Genomic DNA, 18,213 nt, shown 5'->3' on the forward strand with positions numbered 1-18,213 from the left:
TATATATAGAGTGTTTAGGCTTAGAGTTAGGCAAGTTTTTGGGGAGTAGAGGGCAGAGTAGAACTGAAAGTGCAAATTTGCAGTTGGATCTTTGAATGTGAATGTATTTGTAATTGGCCATAACCTAGAAGGCCTTACAATTGGGCATGTATGTTGAATATTTGAAGAATCAATAAAAGTATTTAATTCTTCTTCCTCCTTTGGTTGTTGTCCCTTGTGTTGCTTTCATTGTATTAACTCTTGCAGGGTGGTTTGGATAGCTGGGTGAGCCTTTGGCTCTAGTTATTCATCCTTGCCTGCATCAACGAGTAGGATAAAATCTATTAACAAAGTAGTCTTTGACAAGGCTTTAATACTCATAAAATGGTATTAGACACTCCTTAAAAGGTGAGATCATTTAGAATATAACATTGATTTAAGCTCCTGATCGAGCTTACTGTAGTGATGAGTTGTGGGTGCCATCCCCATTAGAAATTTTCCCTCTAACCAAGGGTTTTTTGGGAGACTAAGATATTGTATTTTTTTTTGTATGTTTGTTTTACTTACAAATTATTTGTTATCACTTATCATTACAAACAACTATCGGTAAGACTATTGATAAAACAAAGGATATCTACTTAAGTAATTTAGATTGACTATCAGTTTATGCCAAGAAAGTTAAATAAGTGTGAAAAATAGTTAATAATGATTTACCCCCCCCTCCCCCCCCTCATAAATCTTTCCAACAATTCTTAGAATGGGGTTTTTAGTCTTGACTGCATATGCAAGCAAAATGAAGATCTTGCATATGCAACTTGGAGAAGTTAAGACAAAAGATAGAAGGACCAACATATAAACAAAAACACCTGCAAATCTGAAAATGTAATAAAGGATTTACATTTACAAATATGAACAAAAATATATACATGAAATACCCTAAAAAAAGAATAAGAAAACTTACCACCTTTTTTCAAGAAATAAGAGAAGAAGTCTTCTTAAAAGCTTGAGCAAAATATGAATCAAATCCAAGAGACTTTTATATTTAGAAATAGATTGCAAGAATGGAGTTATATAGACCAAAAATTATATTTATTCAATCCTCTTGAAATCAATGCTCATTTGAGTCAAGATTAGTTTCTTAAAAAGTGTTCTATAATAGAGAAATGAAATGTACAAATCTAGCAACAAGATTGAACCATTCAAACCTAGAAATACTCGAGGAGATGACGATATGCAATGGCAATAAAAAATAACACCCAAGGAGATGAAAATGTAGTTTAGAATTAAAAAAACAAGCCGTAATATCCATTTTTGAGCAAAATGTGTCCTAAACATGCTTTCAAAATCGAAATGTATTTGTTAAAGCTCTTTCCAAAGTTATTTTTAGTCCATCAATGCCCTAGACGAGACATTTTAAGCAATATACATGTGTTTGTGAGCAATAAAGTGTAATCAAAATTTCCACCCAACTATTTTTGAGTCAAATACATATATGTAAGCAATGATGACACATTTTTGTGGAAGCAATACACATGCATTTGCATTTAAAATTGCCACTTTCAACCCTTGTAAGCCAAAATGCATTTTTTCATCTCATTTACATGTTAAAAAAACATGCAAATGGTAGCAAAATCATTGTCCAACTATTTCAAGATAAAACACCACTTTAAGGAAATAAAGACGTACTTTTTGAAGTATTTGGCAATTTAAAGACATGCATTTAGATGTAAAATCACCACCATATCTTTTAATCACTTAAGATGGGCTTTTTGGGGCCAAACACATATGTACTTTTGGTTAAAAAATTGCCAACACAGAGTCTTCAATATCTTAAGTCCATAATGCCGTGCTTTTTGAAGCCACTTACATATGCATACACTTTAAAAATTGCCTCGATAACTTAAGACATGTTTTTTTGGACCATTTACACATGTTTTTTATTTTACATATCTTTAATATATGCAAGTCTATATCGATGTGCTTTTTGAAGCATTTTACATATATTTAAGACCCTCACTTTAACACATGCATTTGTATTTAAAAACCCCACCTTTATGACTTGGGTTCAAAATATTTATTGATAATGGATAATAAAAGATGACATGCAATGTTGAATAAAAACCTCACTTTATTGCATAAAAACATCTTTTATGTTTAAATTTACATGTAATTATAGTTTGAATAAAGATTACACAAAATGACTCAAATAACCTACAATTACATAAAAAAATCATTAATAAGTATATTAAAAACTTTATCAGAATGATGTAAAATTTTAATTGGGGTTCTAAACCCACTTTATATGTAAATGACAATTTTATTTTATGCAATTATGAATACAAAACCCATTTTGAGTGAATTTTTTTTAATAAGGATGTGCAATTAGGTCGAAACCCCCCCACCTTCAACATGCTTAATTCCTTTGTAACTTGAACAACACAACTCTGGTAGAGAGCTAAGATAGTTGAAATGAATCAAATTTCAAAAGCTCCAATACTAGGGCAAAAGCAACACTAAAACAAAATACAAAACAAAGAAAATGACTTGAAGATTACCAAAAATCAAGTGCTTACAGTTAGAGAAGAAAAACTTATCTTGACAAATGATATGGTATCAACTTGACGTAAAGTCTCAAAAAGGATGCATGAAAAGTGCAAAATAAAGGACAATTCAAGGATGATGAACTACATTTACGACACATTATCCAATATAATGAAAACATAGAGGATACACCTATTAATGCATGAGAAAATTGTGTAGAGTTGCCCCAATTTTGTGTTGTCAAAATTAAGGACAACATGGCTATGCTACAAAAATGTTGTTTGATTTCTCTCATGATTGAAGAGCATTGATCTTTTGTTGTGATATTGCAATTTGATGATGGATGTCTAGTGTGCATGTCACATATTTCCAAGACTATGAATGTTGCAAGATAGTTCACATGTTGAAGATCATGTCTTAAATATGACGGTCTCTCGTTATAACATACATATGTTTCTTACCATCCAAGAAACATATCTTTTCGTAAATATGATGAGTAGTGCTTTAGACGTTGGATGTTTTTATCAAAAAGGGTTTTCCTTGGATACATATGGTGTTATGTACATGTATGTTGCTTTTATTTCTTTTTCTATCTTCATTCTTTTTCCACGTGATCTTAATTTTTCGTTGGATCTAAAATTGTTAACATTTTCTACAAATGATTAATATAGCAATATCTTTTACTTCTCATCAACCAATTTATGTTGAGTTTTCATCATAGTTTATGTTGAGTTTTAATCAGTGACATTTGTTGTAGAAAGATTCATCTTTGTACCTAAATGACTCCAACTATATAATATAATTATACACATACTTTTGTACTATTGTCATACCAATTATAATATAATCATATAACTCACACCAAACTCTTCTCAAATAATAAATAAAAATAAATAAATAAATTCTATTTTTCATTACCATATTCTTGAAAACATAAAATTAATCACATTATCATCGAAAAACTAAATACTTTATCCCCTTCATTTTAATTAATAATAATAAATATTTGTTCATCATTTCCATAAGGCATTAACTAAATCAAACTTAATTTTTTTTTTTCCTCTACTAAAATATTCTTAGAGCGACGAATAGACCATTTCCAATTTAATATATAGAGCAACCCTTAATTGTAGATAAATTTATATTTGACCACTACGGTGACGGATAGCCGCCTTCAGCCAGTGCAATGGACCTCTCCACAGACAGCTCTTTCTGCGGGAAAAATTAACTTCATAGAGAAATTGGCAAAGATTTTTTTTTCCCCATGTATGGTTTGGGTCTGCGATTTCAGTCACAGTGACCCGTTTTCTTAATTTGATAACCTCTCTTCACTCCATTTTCTTCCCTGTCAGTGCTGTAGTTGCGGAGGAATTTCTGTGTCTGCTGATTCTATAACAATAGTTGCGAGGTTTAAACTCAAAATGCTTCTATCTGAACATATGCAATGCTAGGCCATCGTCAGGAGTTGTAGTTTGTCGTGCTGGAGCTTTAGAGGATTAGCAAAACAGCATGGCCACCAATGAAGATCCTACACCGGACTCCACATCAACATCGACATCAGCATCCGCATCAGCTGGCCTTTTTGGCCGCCTTGGACCCTCTCTTACTCATAAGGTGAGCATCACATTACATTTCTATTTCCTAAATTTAAAGATCCGGTTTTTCGATTCCATCACGAATTTCTAAGTAGTCCTAAAACATCTATATGTAGTTTCCACATTGGAGAAAACGGTGTATGGAGAAAACGGTTTGTCATACCAATGACGATCACAGAATGTTGCCCGGAGCATCAATGTCCGAAGCACATACACAATTTTGTTTAAAAGCTTTGTATATAGATTATTCCGGATTGTGACTGTCTAATGATCTTGTTTTTAAACAGAATCAGCAAGCACTTGGAATATAAAAGTTTTTAAAATAATAATTGTCACTTGTGCAAAGAGTAATTAAAAAATTTAAAGCCAATATAAGTGTATGCAAAATAAAACACATAGTCTTCTGTATTAAGAGTGCCAAAGACCATAGTTTTATAAATGATTTCTGCAATATAGCTTCGAAGCACCTGTTGACTGCATTTTGTGTGTCACTTGTACTGGATTGTTACTTAGCATTGGCAATTGAACTTCCTGTATACTGTAAATCAAGTGCAATTATTAATAGTTGAAAACCAACGGTTGACAGTCTTGATATATCGACTCAAAATACTATATTCCAATTCATAGTAGGAGCACTTAAATTCGGCATTCAAACTCGTAATTGTCAGGGAAAAAATGCCCAAAATATAATTACACACAAAGAAAAAAACATAAATAGTTAATGAATGAGAAACACCCCAATCATTGAGACAATCTTCAAACCAGAACTCACCTAATATTCAATCCGCCTGCCAAGTTTGTACCTGCCATAGTTGAGAATGAAGAAAAATAAGGAAAACTTGGGTTTAATAACACCTGACATCATTTTCCTTCAACAGTTGAGTCCAAGTCTGAAACTCGTAATTATCTGGCAAGGCATCACCTGTGAGACCTCGGTGCGCAAATAAGTTCCACATAGTCCTTTTATGGGAAAAGGGGATGGGGAACGACAATAATTTAATAGGGGATCTAGTGTTTCGGAGTTTCTGTGGTGCAGGAGCACCTAGAAAATATGCTAAGTTTCCTAAACATTTTTGGCTTGTAGAGGTCTTGGCCAGACCACATGAATAAGGGCTATTTGATAAAGCCCCAAGTTTGTTAGTTGTGTTTGTAAATAGGTTCGTGTGGTGTTTGAGTCCTCAAGTTGCTTCTATGTTGGCAATATTGCTTAAATTGCTTGGTAGAGCCTAGAATGGTCAAATGTTGCCCAAGACCCCAGGAGGATGGGAAACATGGAAAAACATGTTTAAGTTGTAATTACATTGAAATAGGTTCAATTAACCATGTTTGAGGTCATGGAGCCATTAGATGCACAACAGTGCAAAAGTTGCACTTGGCAACTTTGCAAAGTTGCTTGACACCATTGTCAAAAAGTGCTAAAACTTTGTAATGACTCCAAGAATCAGCTGGAAACCTATGGGATCTGACGATTCATGTGGGTAAGAGGTATTTAAGACCAATCCAAGTCAGTTTGAGGGTTTGGCACATGCATGTGTACGAATTTTGGTATTGTGAATAGCAAACTAAGCATTTTTATGACAGTTTTCTGATTTCACCCTTCATCCACACCTTTAATGGATTGATAGGGTTTCTGTTTACATGTGGTTTGATAGAGTATTGAATGCAATTTCTTTGGTAAAGAGTAGGAGTTTGTTTGATCAGTTTCATTGCTAGTTTGAAAATCTTTTTGAAGTTACAATTTTGCTGGTCTGTACAAAGCAATCAACAAAGAAATCTCTAGAACTTGAATTCCAATGGTGGAACCATGATAGCCTTTTGGAATCAAGGAAGAGACTGTATAAGCAATGTAATTATGCATTTTGGTCTTGTTTTGCAGAGGTTTGCTATTTTTACCAAGAGGCCCTAGGTGAGTTTGCATACCCGGCTAGGCAATGAAATCAGCAAATAAGTGTTTGAAAGGACCATGGAATGGAGTGTTGGGTGCAATCTAGATTCATGGAAGGTAAGAGTAGTGAGTGAAGGTAATTAATTCCAGAGGAGAAGTCATTTAGAGCCCATTTGAGTGGTGAAAGAACAAACACTCTTGATTGCTGTTCATACAAACAAGAAACCCTTGTAAATAGGCATATTTTTGGGAATCACTTGTATGGATTAAATGAGAACCCTTTTGATTGCTGTTGATACAAACAAGAAACCCTTGTAAATGACATATTTTTGGGAATCACTTGTACAGATGACCTGGGTGTTGCAGACCTGAAAAATCTTCAAGGGGAGCCACAAGGGTATCCGAATCATAAATTTGTTTGAGTTATCCTTAAGGGTTTTGAGGAGATATAAGCCAAAAAATAGTTTTGGAGGCCTAATTGGTCACTAGTCCTAGTAGCCCTCCTAACTATGCAATCAGCAAATTGATTGGAAACCCAATACTCCAATCCACTTAGTGATCCTAAAAACTATTAAATGAGACCTAATACAAGCCTTGGAATTCAATCTAGCCAAGAATGCACTCCTGGAAGCCAGTTGTGAAGAATCGTGCGATGAGAGCACTGGGGAGCCCCTAGGGTGAGCTAGAGTTTTGAGTTGATTGGTGAGGATTAGTGTAATAAGGGAATAGAGAGAAGATTCCCTTGGAGTAGGGTATAGGAGAAATACCCTAAGAGACTAGGAGAAAGCCTAGAGTGAGTTCTAGTAGTTGAGGCTAAAACCTTGTTCAAGATCCTCCCCACCATTTAAAGATCCTCCCCACCATTTAGGGATATGGGAAAAATAGGGGTAGGGTTTAGGAGATGTTAGGGGGACAACTAGTAAAATAAAATAGAAGATATTTATATTTAAAGTTTAAAATTACAATTAACTTAAGTAAGTGAAAAGGAGAGAGCCAATAATCCATTAAGTTATTATAATGGCATAAATTATTGATAACACAAAATTTCAATTCATATATTTATATTGATGAAAGATTGAAACTTGAAACTGAAATTTGCAAAGACAAGCTGAGAAGTACAACTACTATCTGCAATGGACAAACATCAAAATGGAAAAATAGGCATGCCATGAAAAGATATGCATAGCCGGTTTTAGTTTTAGCAAGAAGTTAAAAAATTGGAGTTATTTTCCACTGAATATCTGTGAAACTCATGCTCATCATTTGAACTGTTGGAATGAATTGTATCTAGAGTCTACGATGTGAGCTCAACCAATCCTGACTAGACATCCTGCTCTGCATGAAAATGTTGTGGCTCCTTGGTCTTTACATCCCACTTTGCCTTTGGGCTCTACGTATACTTAGATGCGAGATGATATATAACAAGTTTCTTCGGCTTTCGTAGAGGTAAGTCTGTTCCTATTAAGAAACAGGATAAATCTTCATTGAGATCAATTCAGCTTAGCAGGAGAGGAATTTGAAACCTCTGAGAGAAGACAAATGACAAGTGTGCACAACAATTGTGGAGCTACATATAGTTGCCATTGACCAACTTATCTTTCGGCAAAGTATATCTGTCAATCCATGCTGAATTGTTGGAATCATTGAGCTCAATAAACCTTGTAGTTATACAATCAGTTCTGATAAGTGAAGCTTCCTTCAGACTGTACATTTTCTTAAGGGCCTTCACAAGATCCTTTCTTGTATTTTTTGATGATACTCTGTTTTTAAGTACATCATTAGCATCTCATTTGGAGCATCTAAATACTGGGCTTGACATTTTGGTCAAACAGAAGTTCTATGCTGAAATCTGTAAGTGCAAATTCTAAATCATCACGGTCATGTCATTTTGTTGAAGGGATGCATGCTGACCCTTCCGAAGTCACTTAGCAACTTAGCAATTTCTTGGGCTTGGCAAGCTTTGATCAAAGGTTTTTGAAAATTTTGTCTACCACTGCCCCCTTTTTTACACACCAAATTGAAAGGGATGCTTTCAATTGGTTTTTAGAGGTGCAAAATGATTTTGAGGAGCTCAACAGAACTTTTATAATTGCTTGGGTGCTAGCTTGTCCTAATGAACTGAACTTGTCCACCATCAAATTTAATGAAACTTGGTGTGGAGCTCTTTGTAGATGTTACGCCATCGCCTTGAAATGTTAGTAGTTTAATGATAAAAAGGCACATTTTGCCATAGAGCTACAGCCTACAGCCACCCTTTATGTGGTTGAAAAATGGCCTCAGTTTCTGTTGAGGATCAAATACTTAAATTGAATTGATCATTTCTGCCTCAAGTACTTGTTGATTATGAACATCCTCATAGAAGAGAAAAAAATGAATTGATTGTTTGCAGGCTTATGAGTTTGAGATCATTTAAAAGAAGAAGAAACAAAATGTGCTGGCAGATGCACTATCATGCCTATACAAGTTACTTTTTGTTTCATACCTTTTCCATTAGCTGAACTATTATGTCATGGACTTGTTTTGAGAACTACTAAGTGACCCTATGACAATAGATTTCAGAGGAGACTGTGGAAGGAAAATGAATGGTCAGTCTGCAGCTTACGTCTTTCACACAAAAAGCAGTTGAGTATGGACATAGTACCCCATATGCAGATCACGTTGGTTAAATATCAACTCCACTTTATGGTAGTAGAACAAGAAGGATATTTTGTAATTTGTATTAAAATGTATCACTTGTTAACAAATTTGGGAGCCTTCAACCTCTAAGTCATCTCCAGCTAAAGGTCATTCCTATAGTCAAACAGTTTTTTAGATATAAATGTATTCAAACAATTTCCCAGATTTTACACATATTGATCAGAGTATTAAATAGCCTGATAAAATGCATCAATGAAAGATAAATTTGAGAGTTTCAAATAAGCAATTGAAATCTTCAATAAAATATTTATGTTATTAAGAAAGCTGAATACTTTTTTGTTAATATCCAGGATTGGCTATTATTTCCAAAGGTGAATGCATATCTGTTAATTCCCTGGATTGGCTCTTCTTTTCTCCTGGTAATCAGACCCAAAGTCATTATGCTAGGGCTGCATATCAGGAGGAAAACAATAACATATAAATTATCAGCAGCCCTTTTCAGGACCATCCAAGTTATCTGTTGTATCCTTTGTTGAACATGTGCCTCCTAGCCAATTCCCAATACCTACCTTGATATGTCATGCAAGCGAATTCACCATGCCAAAATTCCTGGTTTGCAAGAGCTGTGGTGATAATGAATTGTTTGTTAGGAGGTCATCATTCCTATGACAAAGGCAGGGCTTAATTGACCTGAGGTTGTAACCTCATTTTGACCACATATTTAAGCTCAATGGGATCCCACCAAGGATCATTTGTAATTGGGATCATATCTTCCAAAGCAATTTTTGGCAGGATTTTTTTTAGTTGGATTACACTTAACATCAGTATGGCATATCTTTACCAAATGGATGGTCTAACAAAGGCAGTAAATAAATGTTAGTAAGTGTAATTTAGGATGTATTTTGGGTATGACCAGCATTATCTGGCTGAGTATTAGTGTAATACCATTTACTGCTCCTCTATAAAAGTTTCTCCCTTAAGGGCGTTATATGGATACGAGCCATCACTAGGGCTGTAAAGTGCGAAAGGCATTTGCAGCCACAGAGGTGTTGGAAGAGATTTGAGATATGGCATGATTGTTGAAGGGCAATTTGTTCATGTATCAAATAGATTAACTCAGGACAATGAAGTGTACTGACAAGGGACATGATGTTTCTTTGGTTGTAGCCACACAAACAACATTGACGGAAAAAGAGATGCAAAATATTTAACCATATTTCAATGCTCCATAGAGAATTTGGGTCTAGAGTGGGTAAGTGGCATATGCACTAGACATCTTGTAATAACTCACCCTGAATTCGACTGTAAATATTCCCTGCTTTGCCTGTGTGAAGGATTAGAGACCTGGTCTGTGATATGGATGCGAGGTTTGTCTAAGCTATGACTGTGCTTAATCATGCAACATATACATATATCTATAGGAAGCATAATAACAAATCCTTCAAATTAAGCATACTAGAAGCAACTAGCAGAATATGCAAACCATTCAACTATATCAGATATCCTCCTAGTTCATAAACTTATCCCAGTTACAATAGAAACATTGTCAAGTAATGTACAGACCTTAAAAGCTCTTTGCACGTATACATATGTGAGTTAGAATAATCCACTGTCACCTACTCATTTAATGGAATAATCCAACCCGAGCAACACCAGAAAACATGCAGCCTGATGGAACTTCTGGTTAACCTGGTGGTCCGCGCTTGTTCTGATGCCCATGTACACAAAGTGCACTTCCTCCAAATCTCGTCGTCTCAGAAAACACTGAGCCTTCTGCTCGTTCTACCTTCGTGCAAGCTTGAGTATGTCCATGGCGGTTCAGCAACCAAAATGAATGCTTCAGCAACTTCATGATGAAATCAAAGATGTGATTGAGGTGTCATCCGAATCATAGAGAGAAGGGTTATTGTCCTTCAAGAAAAAACTGAGAACATCAATTACCTTAGCAAGATTTTCCAGATGGCCTTGCTCGAGCCTTTCCCATCTACAAAAGCATTCAATGACATGCAAGGGCATTACCCAAGAGATGCTATGTAACAAGTGGCGAGGAAAGCCATAATTGAACAATGCACTCAAGCATCAACTGTTATAAGAATCCACCCTTTATAAGTTAGGAATGCACTACAGCCAAACGAACAAGTCCCGCATGGCGCCAAAAAGGTGGTAAGACATCAAAACACAACCGACTTGTAAATTTTCTGCAAATTCTGATGAAAAATATTTAGTAATATTCTGCAACTATCTCTGAGCTAATACCTTTTCCCAGATGGAGATTGTCTTGTTCAATTTCTGATTGAATATGAGATCTTCCTTTGCTGATAATGGTTCTGCAAATAATATTTTATATCCTCCTATAGATCGCTGAGGGAATGAATGCTAAAGAGGCAGACTTGAAAATGTTTTGTGTGCTCTTTATCCACAAACATACCTCTATAAGTATGGCGCCTAAGGAACATGACCCTAGAAGGGACATGTCCCTGTCTAGGTTGGCCAGGACTGTCTCTTCCAAATTGGTGCCCATTTAGGAGTTAGAGAAAATAACAATTAAGTTAACTAATCTTGTTAGTGTTTAAACAAACAAGACTTAACCTAAGAGAGACGCCGATTATCCTAGAGGACAATATAACATATTTATGGGCCTTTCAAAGGCATCATATCTATAATCAGATCTGTACGATCTGCTTCATCAGATCAGTATGGTTATCGAGTTACATAATTAACACTCCCTCTTAACTTGATAATCATACTGAGAGATAACATATCTAGCATCATCAAATAATATGAATAAGCATAGAATGATACTCTATATCTATCTGAATCCTCAAGCATGAGGTATTATAGAACATATGATACTTACGTCATATCACTATACCTGTGATGTGACTTATCACTTACACTAGTGATCATGATATTGCATGAAAGCAATATACAGGATAAAATCCGAAGAATAATTAAATTCTTCATTTATCCAAGTTGTGATTCATAGGTACTGGCTCTTCTATATCACAACAAGATCTTGAGCTAAGATCTACCAGAACACAGGATAAACCTCTGAGAATAAAATTCTTCCTTTATCCAAATTGCGACTTATAGACATAGCAATGTCTATATCACAATATGATCTTGAACTCATCTAGATCTTACAATAGAACTCTATTGTTTAGCACAGATTGTCATCTCTCATAATGTCTTTTATACAAGTGTTCATTATCTCAGAGATCATCACCTCTTAAATAATGAATACAAATGGTGGAGCCCATAACAGTCAATAGTCTGACAATAAAATTATTTTATTAATAAATTAAAGAATACAAATGGATTACAATTCAACCATACCAAGTCTTCTCCTGAAGTGATCTATCTTCACTCTAGATAGAGGTTTGGTGAATATGTCTACTGTCTGATCTGTAGTGCAAATGTATTCTAATTTTACAATATGTGTCTACCATATCTCTTAGATAATGGTAAGGAATTTTAATATGCTTGGACCTGTCATGAAACACTGGATTCACCGAGAGCTTGATGGAACTTTGATTATTACAATGAATAATCGTAGGATTCATAGTTTGCCCAAATAATTCCACAAGTAACTTCCTTAGCCAAATTGCTTCTCAAGAGGCCATCACTGCTGCAATGTTTTCGGCTTCTGTGGAGCTCTGAGCTACTGAAGACTGCTTTCTGCATATCCAAGATATTATCGCTGATCCTAAATTGAAACAACATCCTGAAGTACTTTTTTTGTCTTTAACACTTCCACCCCAATTTGAGTCGTTGAATCCATACAAATCTAGATCAACTTTCTCATATTTGAGTCCAAAATTAAGAGTGCCTTGTAAGTATCTCATAATGTGCTTAACTGCAACTACGTGAATCTCCTTTGGCTCATACGTAAACCTGGCTTAAGGCATTAACAGCATAGCAAATACCAGGTCTTGTATTTACTAAGTACATAAGGGACCCAATCATTTGTCTGTAGAGAGTAGAATCTATGAAAGGTGATTCTGCTCCTACTTCTTTAAGTTTATGTAGATTAGTCTCCATTGGAGAAGACATAGACTTGCAATTCCACATTCCAAATCTCTTCAAAATATCTGATGTATACCTTGATTAAGTATGATATTGTCAGAATTTTGCCGTACTTACAGTTCTAGGAAGTAATGAAGGAGTCCCAAGTCTTTCATCTCAAATTCCCTAGTTAGATCTTTCTTGCATTGATCTATAAGATGATCATCACTTGTTATTAGTAAGCCATCAACGTACAATATCAGAATTAACATATCATCTTTATCTCTTTTATAATATAAATTTGGATCGGCTTCATTCATGGAGAATTCTAAGCCAGTGAGATACTTATCAATCATTTCATACCAGGCCCTGGGAGTTTGCTTAAGCCCATATAGAGCTTTCTTGAGCTTGCAAACAAAAACGTTAAGATCATGAGTTTCAAATCCTTTAGGTTGCTCCAGATATACTTCTTCTATAATCTTTCCATTTAGGAATGCTGTTTTTACATCCATTTGATGTACTTTCCATCTCTTTGATGCTGCGATTGCTAGGACTGCTCTTGCGGAGGTATATCTGGCAACATGAGCAAAGGTTTCTTCATAATCAATTCCTTCTTTCTGAGAAAATCCTCTGGCTACAAATCTAGCTGTATACTTCTCAATGCTACTGTTAGCAACATGCTTTATTGTAAAGATCCACTTGGAAGAAACAACAGATTTTCCTTTAGGTCTTGGAACAATTTCCCAAACATCATTCTTCATAATGGATTGGTATTCTTCTGTCATAGCTTCATTCCAGGCTGAATGTTTAATAGCATTTGAAGGATTGGTTGGCTTTGTTTTGGACAAATTATTCATGTTTGTTGTATAACTAGAAAATCTTTTAGGTCTTTTGCTTTCTCTGACTATTCCAGAAGGTGCAACAAAGTCTCGTGCTTTTTCTACTGTTCTAATGGCCCAAAGTGGTCTTTTCTTTAAATTTTGAATTTCTTCAAGATTTAGATTTTTAATTTCATCTTCAATTTCTTTTATGTTCTCCCTCTGAGACTCAGACTCAGTATTTCTTTTAGAACTGGGTAAAGAAGAAGGTTCTTTAGAACTTAGGGCTCTTTTGAATGCTAGAGCTTCTTCAAAAATTACATCCCTACTAAGTTCAATAGTTTTCTGTCCAGGTATGAAATCCTATATGCCTTAGATGTTTCACTATACCCTACAAAAATACCTTTCCTCCCAGAGGGTTCTAACTTGGTTCTCTTTTCTTTTGGAATATGGATATATACGGGGCACCCAAAAATCCTAAGATGAGTTATATAGGGTTTAACCTTAGTAAAGACTTCTTCTGGAGTTTTATCTCTAAGGTAGGAGTGAGGGCTTCTGTTTTAAATATAAACAACAGTACAAGAGGCTTTTGCCCAAATATAATATTCTAGATTTTGATCAAATATCATAGCTCTAGTAACTTCTGTAATTGTTCTATTCTTTCTTTCTGCTACCCCATTTTGTTCTAGATTATAGGAAATGGCATACTCCCTCTTAATTTTTGTTTCTTTACAAAACCTTTTAAACAAAACTGAGGTGTATTCCCCTCCATTATCAGTTCTAAGAGTTTTAATTTTATGTCTTAATAAGTTTTCAGTTAATGTTTTGAATTCGTTAAATCTCTTTAGGATTTCTTCTAATTCTTTGCATTTTAAGAAGTAAATCCATGTTTTTCTAGAGAAGCCATCTATGAACAAAATATAGTACCAGAAACCACCAAGAGAAAGAACAAACATAGGTCCACATAAATCTGAATGAATTAATTCTAAAACATTATTTGTTTTTCTAGTGCTATCATGAAACAAACTTCTAGTGTTCTAACTTCTTATACAGTGTGCACCCTTTGCATATGCTTGAGTGTTCTTTATTGAGTTTAGGTAAATCAGTAACCATCTTCTCCATAGTTTATAAGGTTTTGAAGTTTAGATGCCCTAATCTTTTGTGCCAAATTTCATTTATGTCTTTAGCTTCATGAATTAAGGCTTGAATATGACGACTAGATTTTGAATTCAATTCATACAAATATCTTTTTCTCTGACCAATCAACTTTTCTTTCTTGATTGAGGAGTTCTTTGCCCAAGTTATTACTTTGCCATCCACAAATGCAACATTATGCTCATCATCTTCAAGTGCTGTAATTGAGATTAGATTAATTCCTGGTACGTAGAGTACACCTTTGAGAAGAAGAGAATTTCTAGATTTTAGTTTCAAGGTGCAATTTCCAATTCCTTCAACGGGATGTGCTGAATTATCACCAATGGTAACTTTGCTATTGACCTTTTCTGAAATAGAGTCTAATTCTTCTTTGTATCCTGTTATATATCTAGAGGATCCACTATCAATTACCCATGCTTTATTTGAGATTTCATTTGATAGTGACGAATATAATACACGATTCTCAGGATCATAATTATCTTCTTCCCTAGTAACATTTGTACAGTTCACTTGTTTGGAATTCTCAAGACAATTAGATTTGTAGTGTCCAAACTTTTCACATTTGAAACACTTTATTTTGGATAGATCTTTCTTGGGTTTTCCATTCTTTTGATTTCCCCTTTTCTTCTTAAAATGCTTCTTCTTGCCCTCATAAGAGTTTGTATTAAGAACATGCAGTTCTTCATCTTCTATTTTTAGTTTCCCTTCTTTATTTAATTTTTTGGATTTTTCTTGAAGATAATCGCCCTTAAGTCTGTTGAAATTAGGAAGTTTATCTCTGGCACATATTCCTTGTGCAAAAGTTTCCCATGAATCTGGTAATCCATCTATCGCCATTAGTGTTAGTTCCGTGTCATTAATTATGGTTCCTATACTTGATAGTTCATCTCCAATGCTTGCAACCCTTAGGAAGTAAGAATTCATTGATTCTCCTTTCTTTATTTGAATGTGATTTAGTTGTCTTTTCAGTACGAGAACCCTAGTTGCATTATTTACCTCATATGCATTTAGTAATGCATTCATCATATCAAATGCTATCTGATATTTTGTAAGCATGGGTACAATATCATTTTTTACTCCATCTAATATGATTTGAATTTCTTTCCTATTTCCTTTGCTCCAGATAGATTTATGAGGTTCAATTGGAGTTTGTTTGGATGCTTTATCAACAAATTGTTTTACATCATTCTCTTCAAGAATCATCATAATTCTGAATTTTCAGGCATCAAAGTGTCCTTTCCCATCAAATCTGTCCTCGGGTCTGATTGTGTATGCCATTGAAGATAGGAGATAGATGCTAGATATATTAAAATCTGATTACGGAATTTTGCAGAGCCTAGGTTCGACTACAAGAGCTTTGATACCATGTAAATTTTTTGCAAATTCTGATGAAAAATATTCAGTAATATTCTGCAACTATCTCTAATCTAATATCTTTTCCCAGATGGAGATTGTCTTGTTCAATTTCTAATTGAATATGAGATCTTCCTTTGCTGATAATGGTTCTGCAAATAATATTTTATATCCTGCTATAAATCGTTGAGAGAATGAATGCTAAAGAGGTAGACTTGAAAATGTTTTGTGTGCTCTTTATCCACAAGCATACCTCTATAAATATAGCGCCTAAGGAACATGGTCCTAGAAGGGACATGTCCCTATCTAGGTCGGCCAGGATTGTCTCTTCCAAATCGGCGCCCATTTAGGAGTTAGAGAAAATAACAATTAAGTTAACTAATCTTGTTAATTTTTAAACAAACAAGACTTAACCTAAGAGAGACATCGATTATCCTAGAGGATAGTATAACATATTTATAGGCCTTTCAAAGGCATCTTATCTATAATCAGATCTGTATGATCTGCTTCATCAGATCAGTATGGTTATCGAGTTACAGAATTAACACGACCATCCAAAGAGTGTCTAATGGGATTATACATTAAATAATGGTAAGTATATTAGATCGAGGAAAATGATATTAAAATCCATTAGGACTCCAACATCCCATTTGATTAATTCCCCTTAGCCTATCAAAATGCTTGAAGGGAATAGGCTAAGTGCTAATGTGTAGTATCACTTAGTGGGAAGGGACATGGCAATGCTCCCTTCCCAGGATCACTTGCCCTCAAGCAATCGAAGTGCTGGATGCTGAAGAATGGGCAAGTTTTTCCAGTGCACTAGGTACTCCTAAATAGATCCGTTTCTTAAGTTTTTCTCCCTTAGCTCCAACACCTCAGTGGTCACTATTTCTATCTCTCCTTCCTCATAATGAGGGGCAACCCTGGTGAACTTGTGGTGTGTTGTTGGAGCTCCTTCTTGAGGCAAGAAATTTGGAAGACGTTATGAATCCTGCTGCCATTTGGTAGCCCTAACTCATAAGCTACCTCCTCGACTCTCCTCAACACCCTATAGGGTCCATAAAATCTAGTCTTGAGTTTCTCAGAGCCGCCCTTCTTCAATGAAGTCGACTTTTAAGGCTGAAGACATAGGAGCACTAGTTTCCCAACCTCAAAAGATCTCTCAGTCTTGTGGTGATCAACATATATCTTTTGCTGATTTTGGGCTTGATGCATATTCTCCTATCTTGTTTTTCCTGTAACCAATCATTTGCCAAAGGATTCTTGCTATCTGCTAAGGCCAAGTCCATTAAAGACATCAAATCATAGCCATAAAGTGCTCTAAATGGTGACGTACCAGTAGTTGTATGATATGTCGATTTATAGCAGTACTCTCCCAAGTATAGCCATTTGACCCAAGCTTGCTACTGCTTTGAAATGTAGTTGCAGAAATAACTTTCCACTCATTTATTTACGACCTTTGTTTGCCCATTCATCCGTGGATGGTAATTGGTACTAGGGGTCAACTGTGTCACTACTAATTTCAATAACATTTACCAAAACATGTTGAAAAAATTGCTGTCTCTGTTACTAATGATGGTCTTAGGAAGACTATGCATTCTGAAAACCTCTCTTAAAAAAACTCTACCACTTGAGAGGCCGTCCAATCAGCTGCAACAGCAAAAGAGTGAGCATACTTTGTCAAGCAGTCAACCACAGTAAATATGCTATCTTTGCCCTGCATCTATGGAACCCTTGTAATGAAGTCCATGGATATGCTCTCACATTTATGCCTAGGAACCGACAATGGTTGCTATAGACCAACAAGATATACATGCTCAGACTTGTTTTGTTGACAAGTCAAGCGCTCTCTGACATGCTTAAGAATGTCATCCTTACAGCCCTTCTAAGAGAACCTCTATCTAATCTGCCTGTAGGTCTTAAAGTACCGAGGATGACTTGCTATCGGATTATCATACACTGCCTGTATAATCTGATCCTTAAGTTTGGATTCAAGAACCAAATAAATTATGTTTCGTAATAACTTACATCATTAATGACCTTGTACCTGTCCATCCTGAATCTGACCATCCAGAACCTCGAATGCAAATGTGTTCTTGGAATGCTCAATAAAAGTTGGGGCTTCCAATCAGCTGAAATCTCTGACATAGCACAACAAGTAGCACTTGCTAGTCTCTTGGAAAGTGCATTAATGACTATATTATTCTTCCATATGGCGTATTGGATGTCAAAGTCATAAGCTTGA

The 18,213-nt window shown here is 35.2% G+C and overlaps 1 protein-coding gene across 1 annotated transcript in view; it reads left to right on the forward strand.

Annotated features, from left to right (window-relative positions):
- The first annotated feature begins 3,660 nt into the window (after positions 1-3,660).
- The window catches only part of CSTF77 (Tetratricopeptide repeat (TPR)-like superfamily protein), a 318,878-nt gene continuing 304,325 nt past the window's right edge, over positions 3,661-18,213 (forward strand). Inside the window, exon 1 of the mRNA XM_089800149.1 lies at positions 3,661-4,134. Within this exon, the coding sequence (XP_089656275.1) occupies positions 4,030-4,134 (105 nt within the window). The 5' untranslated portion in view covers positions 3,661-4,029. The remainder of the gene's footprint in view (positions 4,135-18,213) is intronic.

Source organism: Cupressus sempervirens, chromosome 9 (assembly GCF_028749045.1).
Source record: "Cupressus sempervirens isolate cs-2001-9-10 chromosome 9, ASM2874904v1, whole genome shotgun sequence".
Lineage (NCBI taxonomy): Eukaryota > Viridiplantae > Streptophyta > Pinopsida > Cupressales > Cupressaceae > Cupressus > Cupressus sempervirens.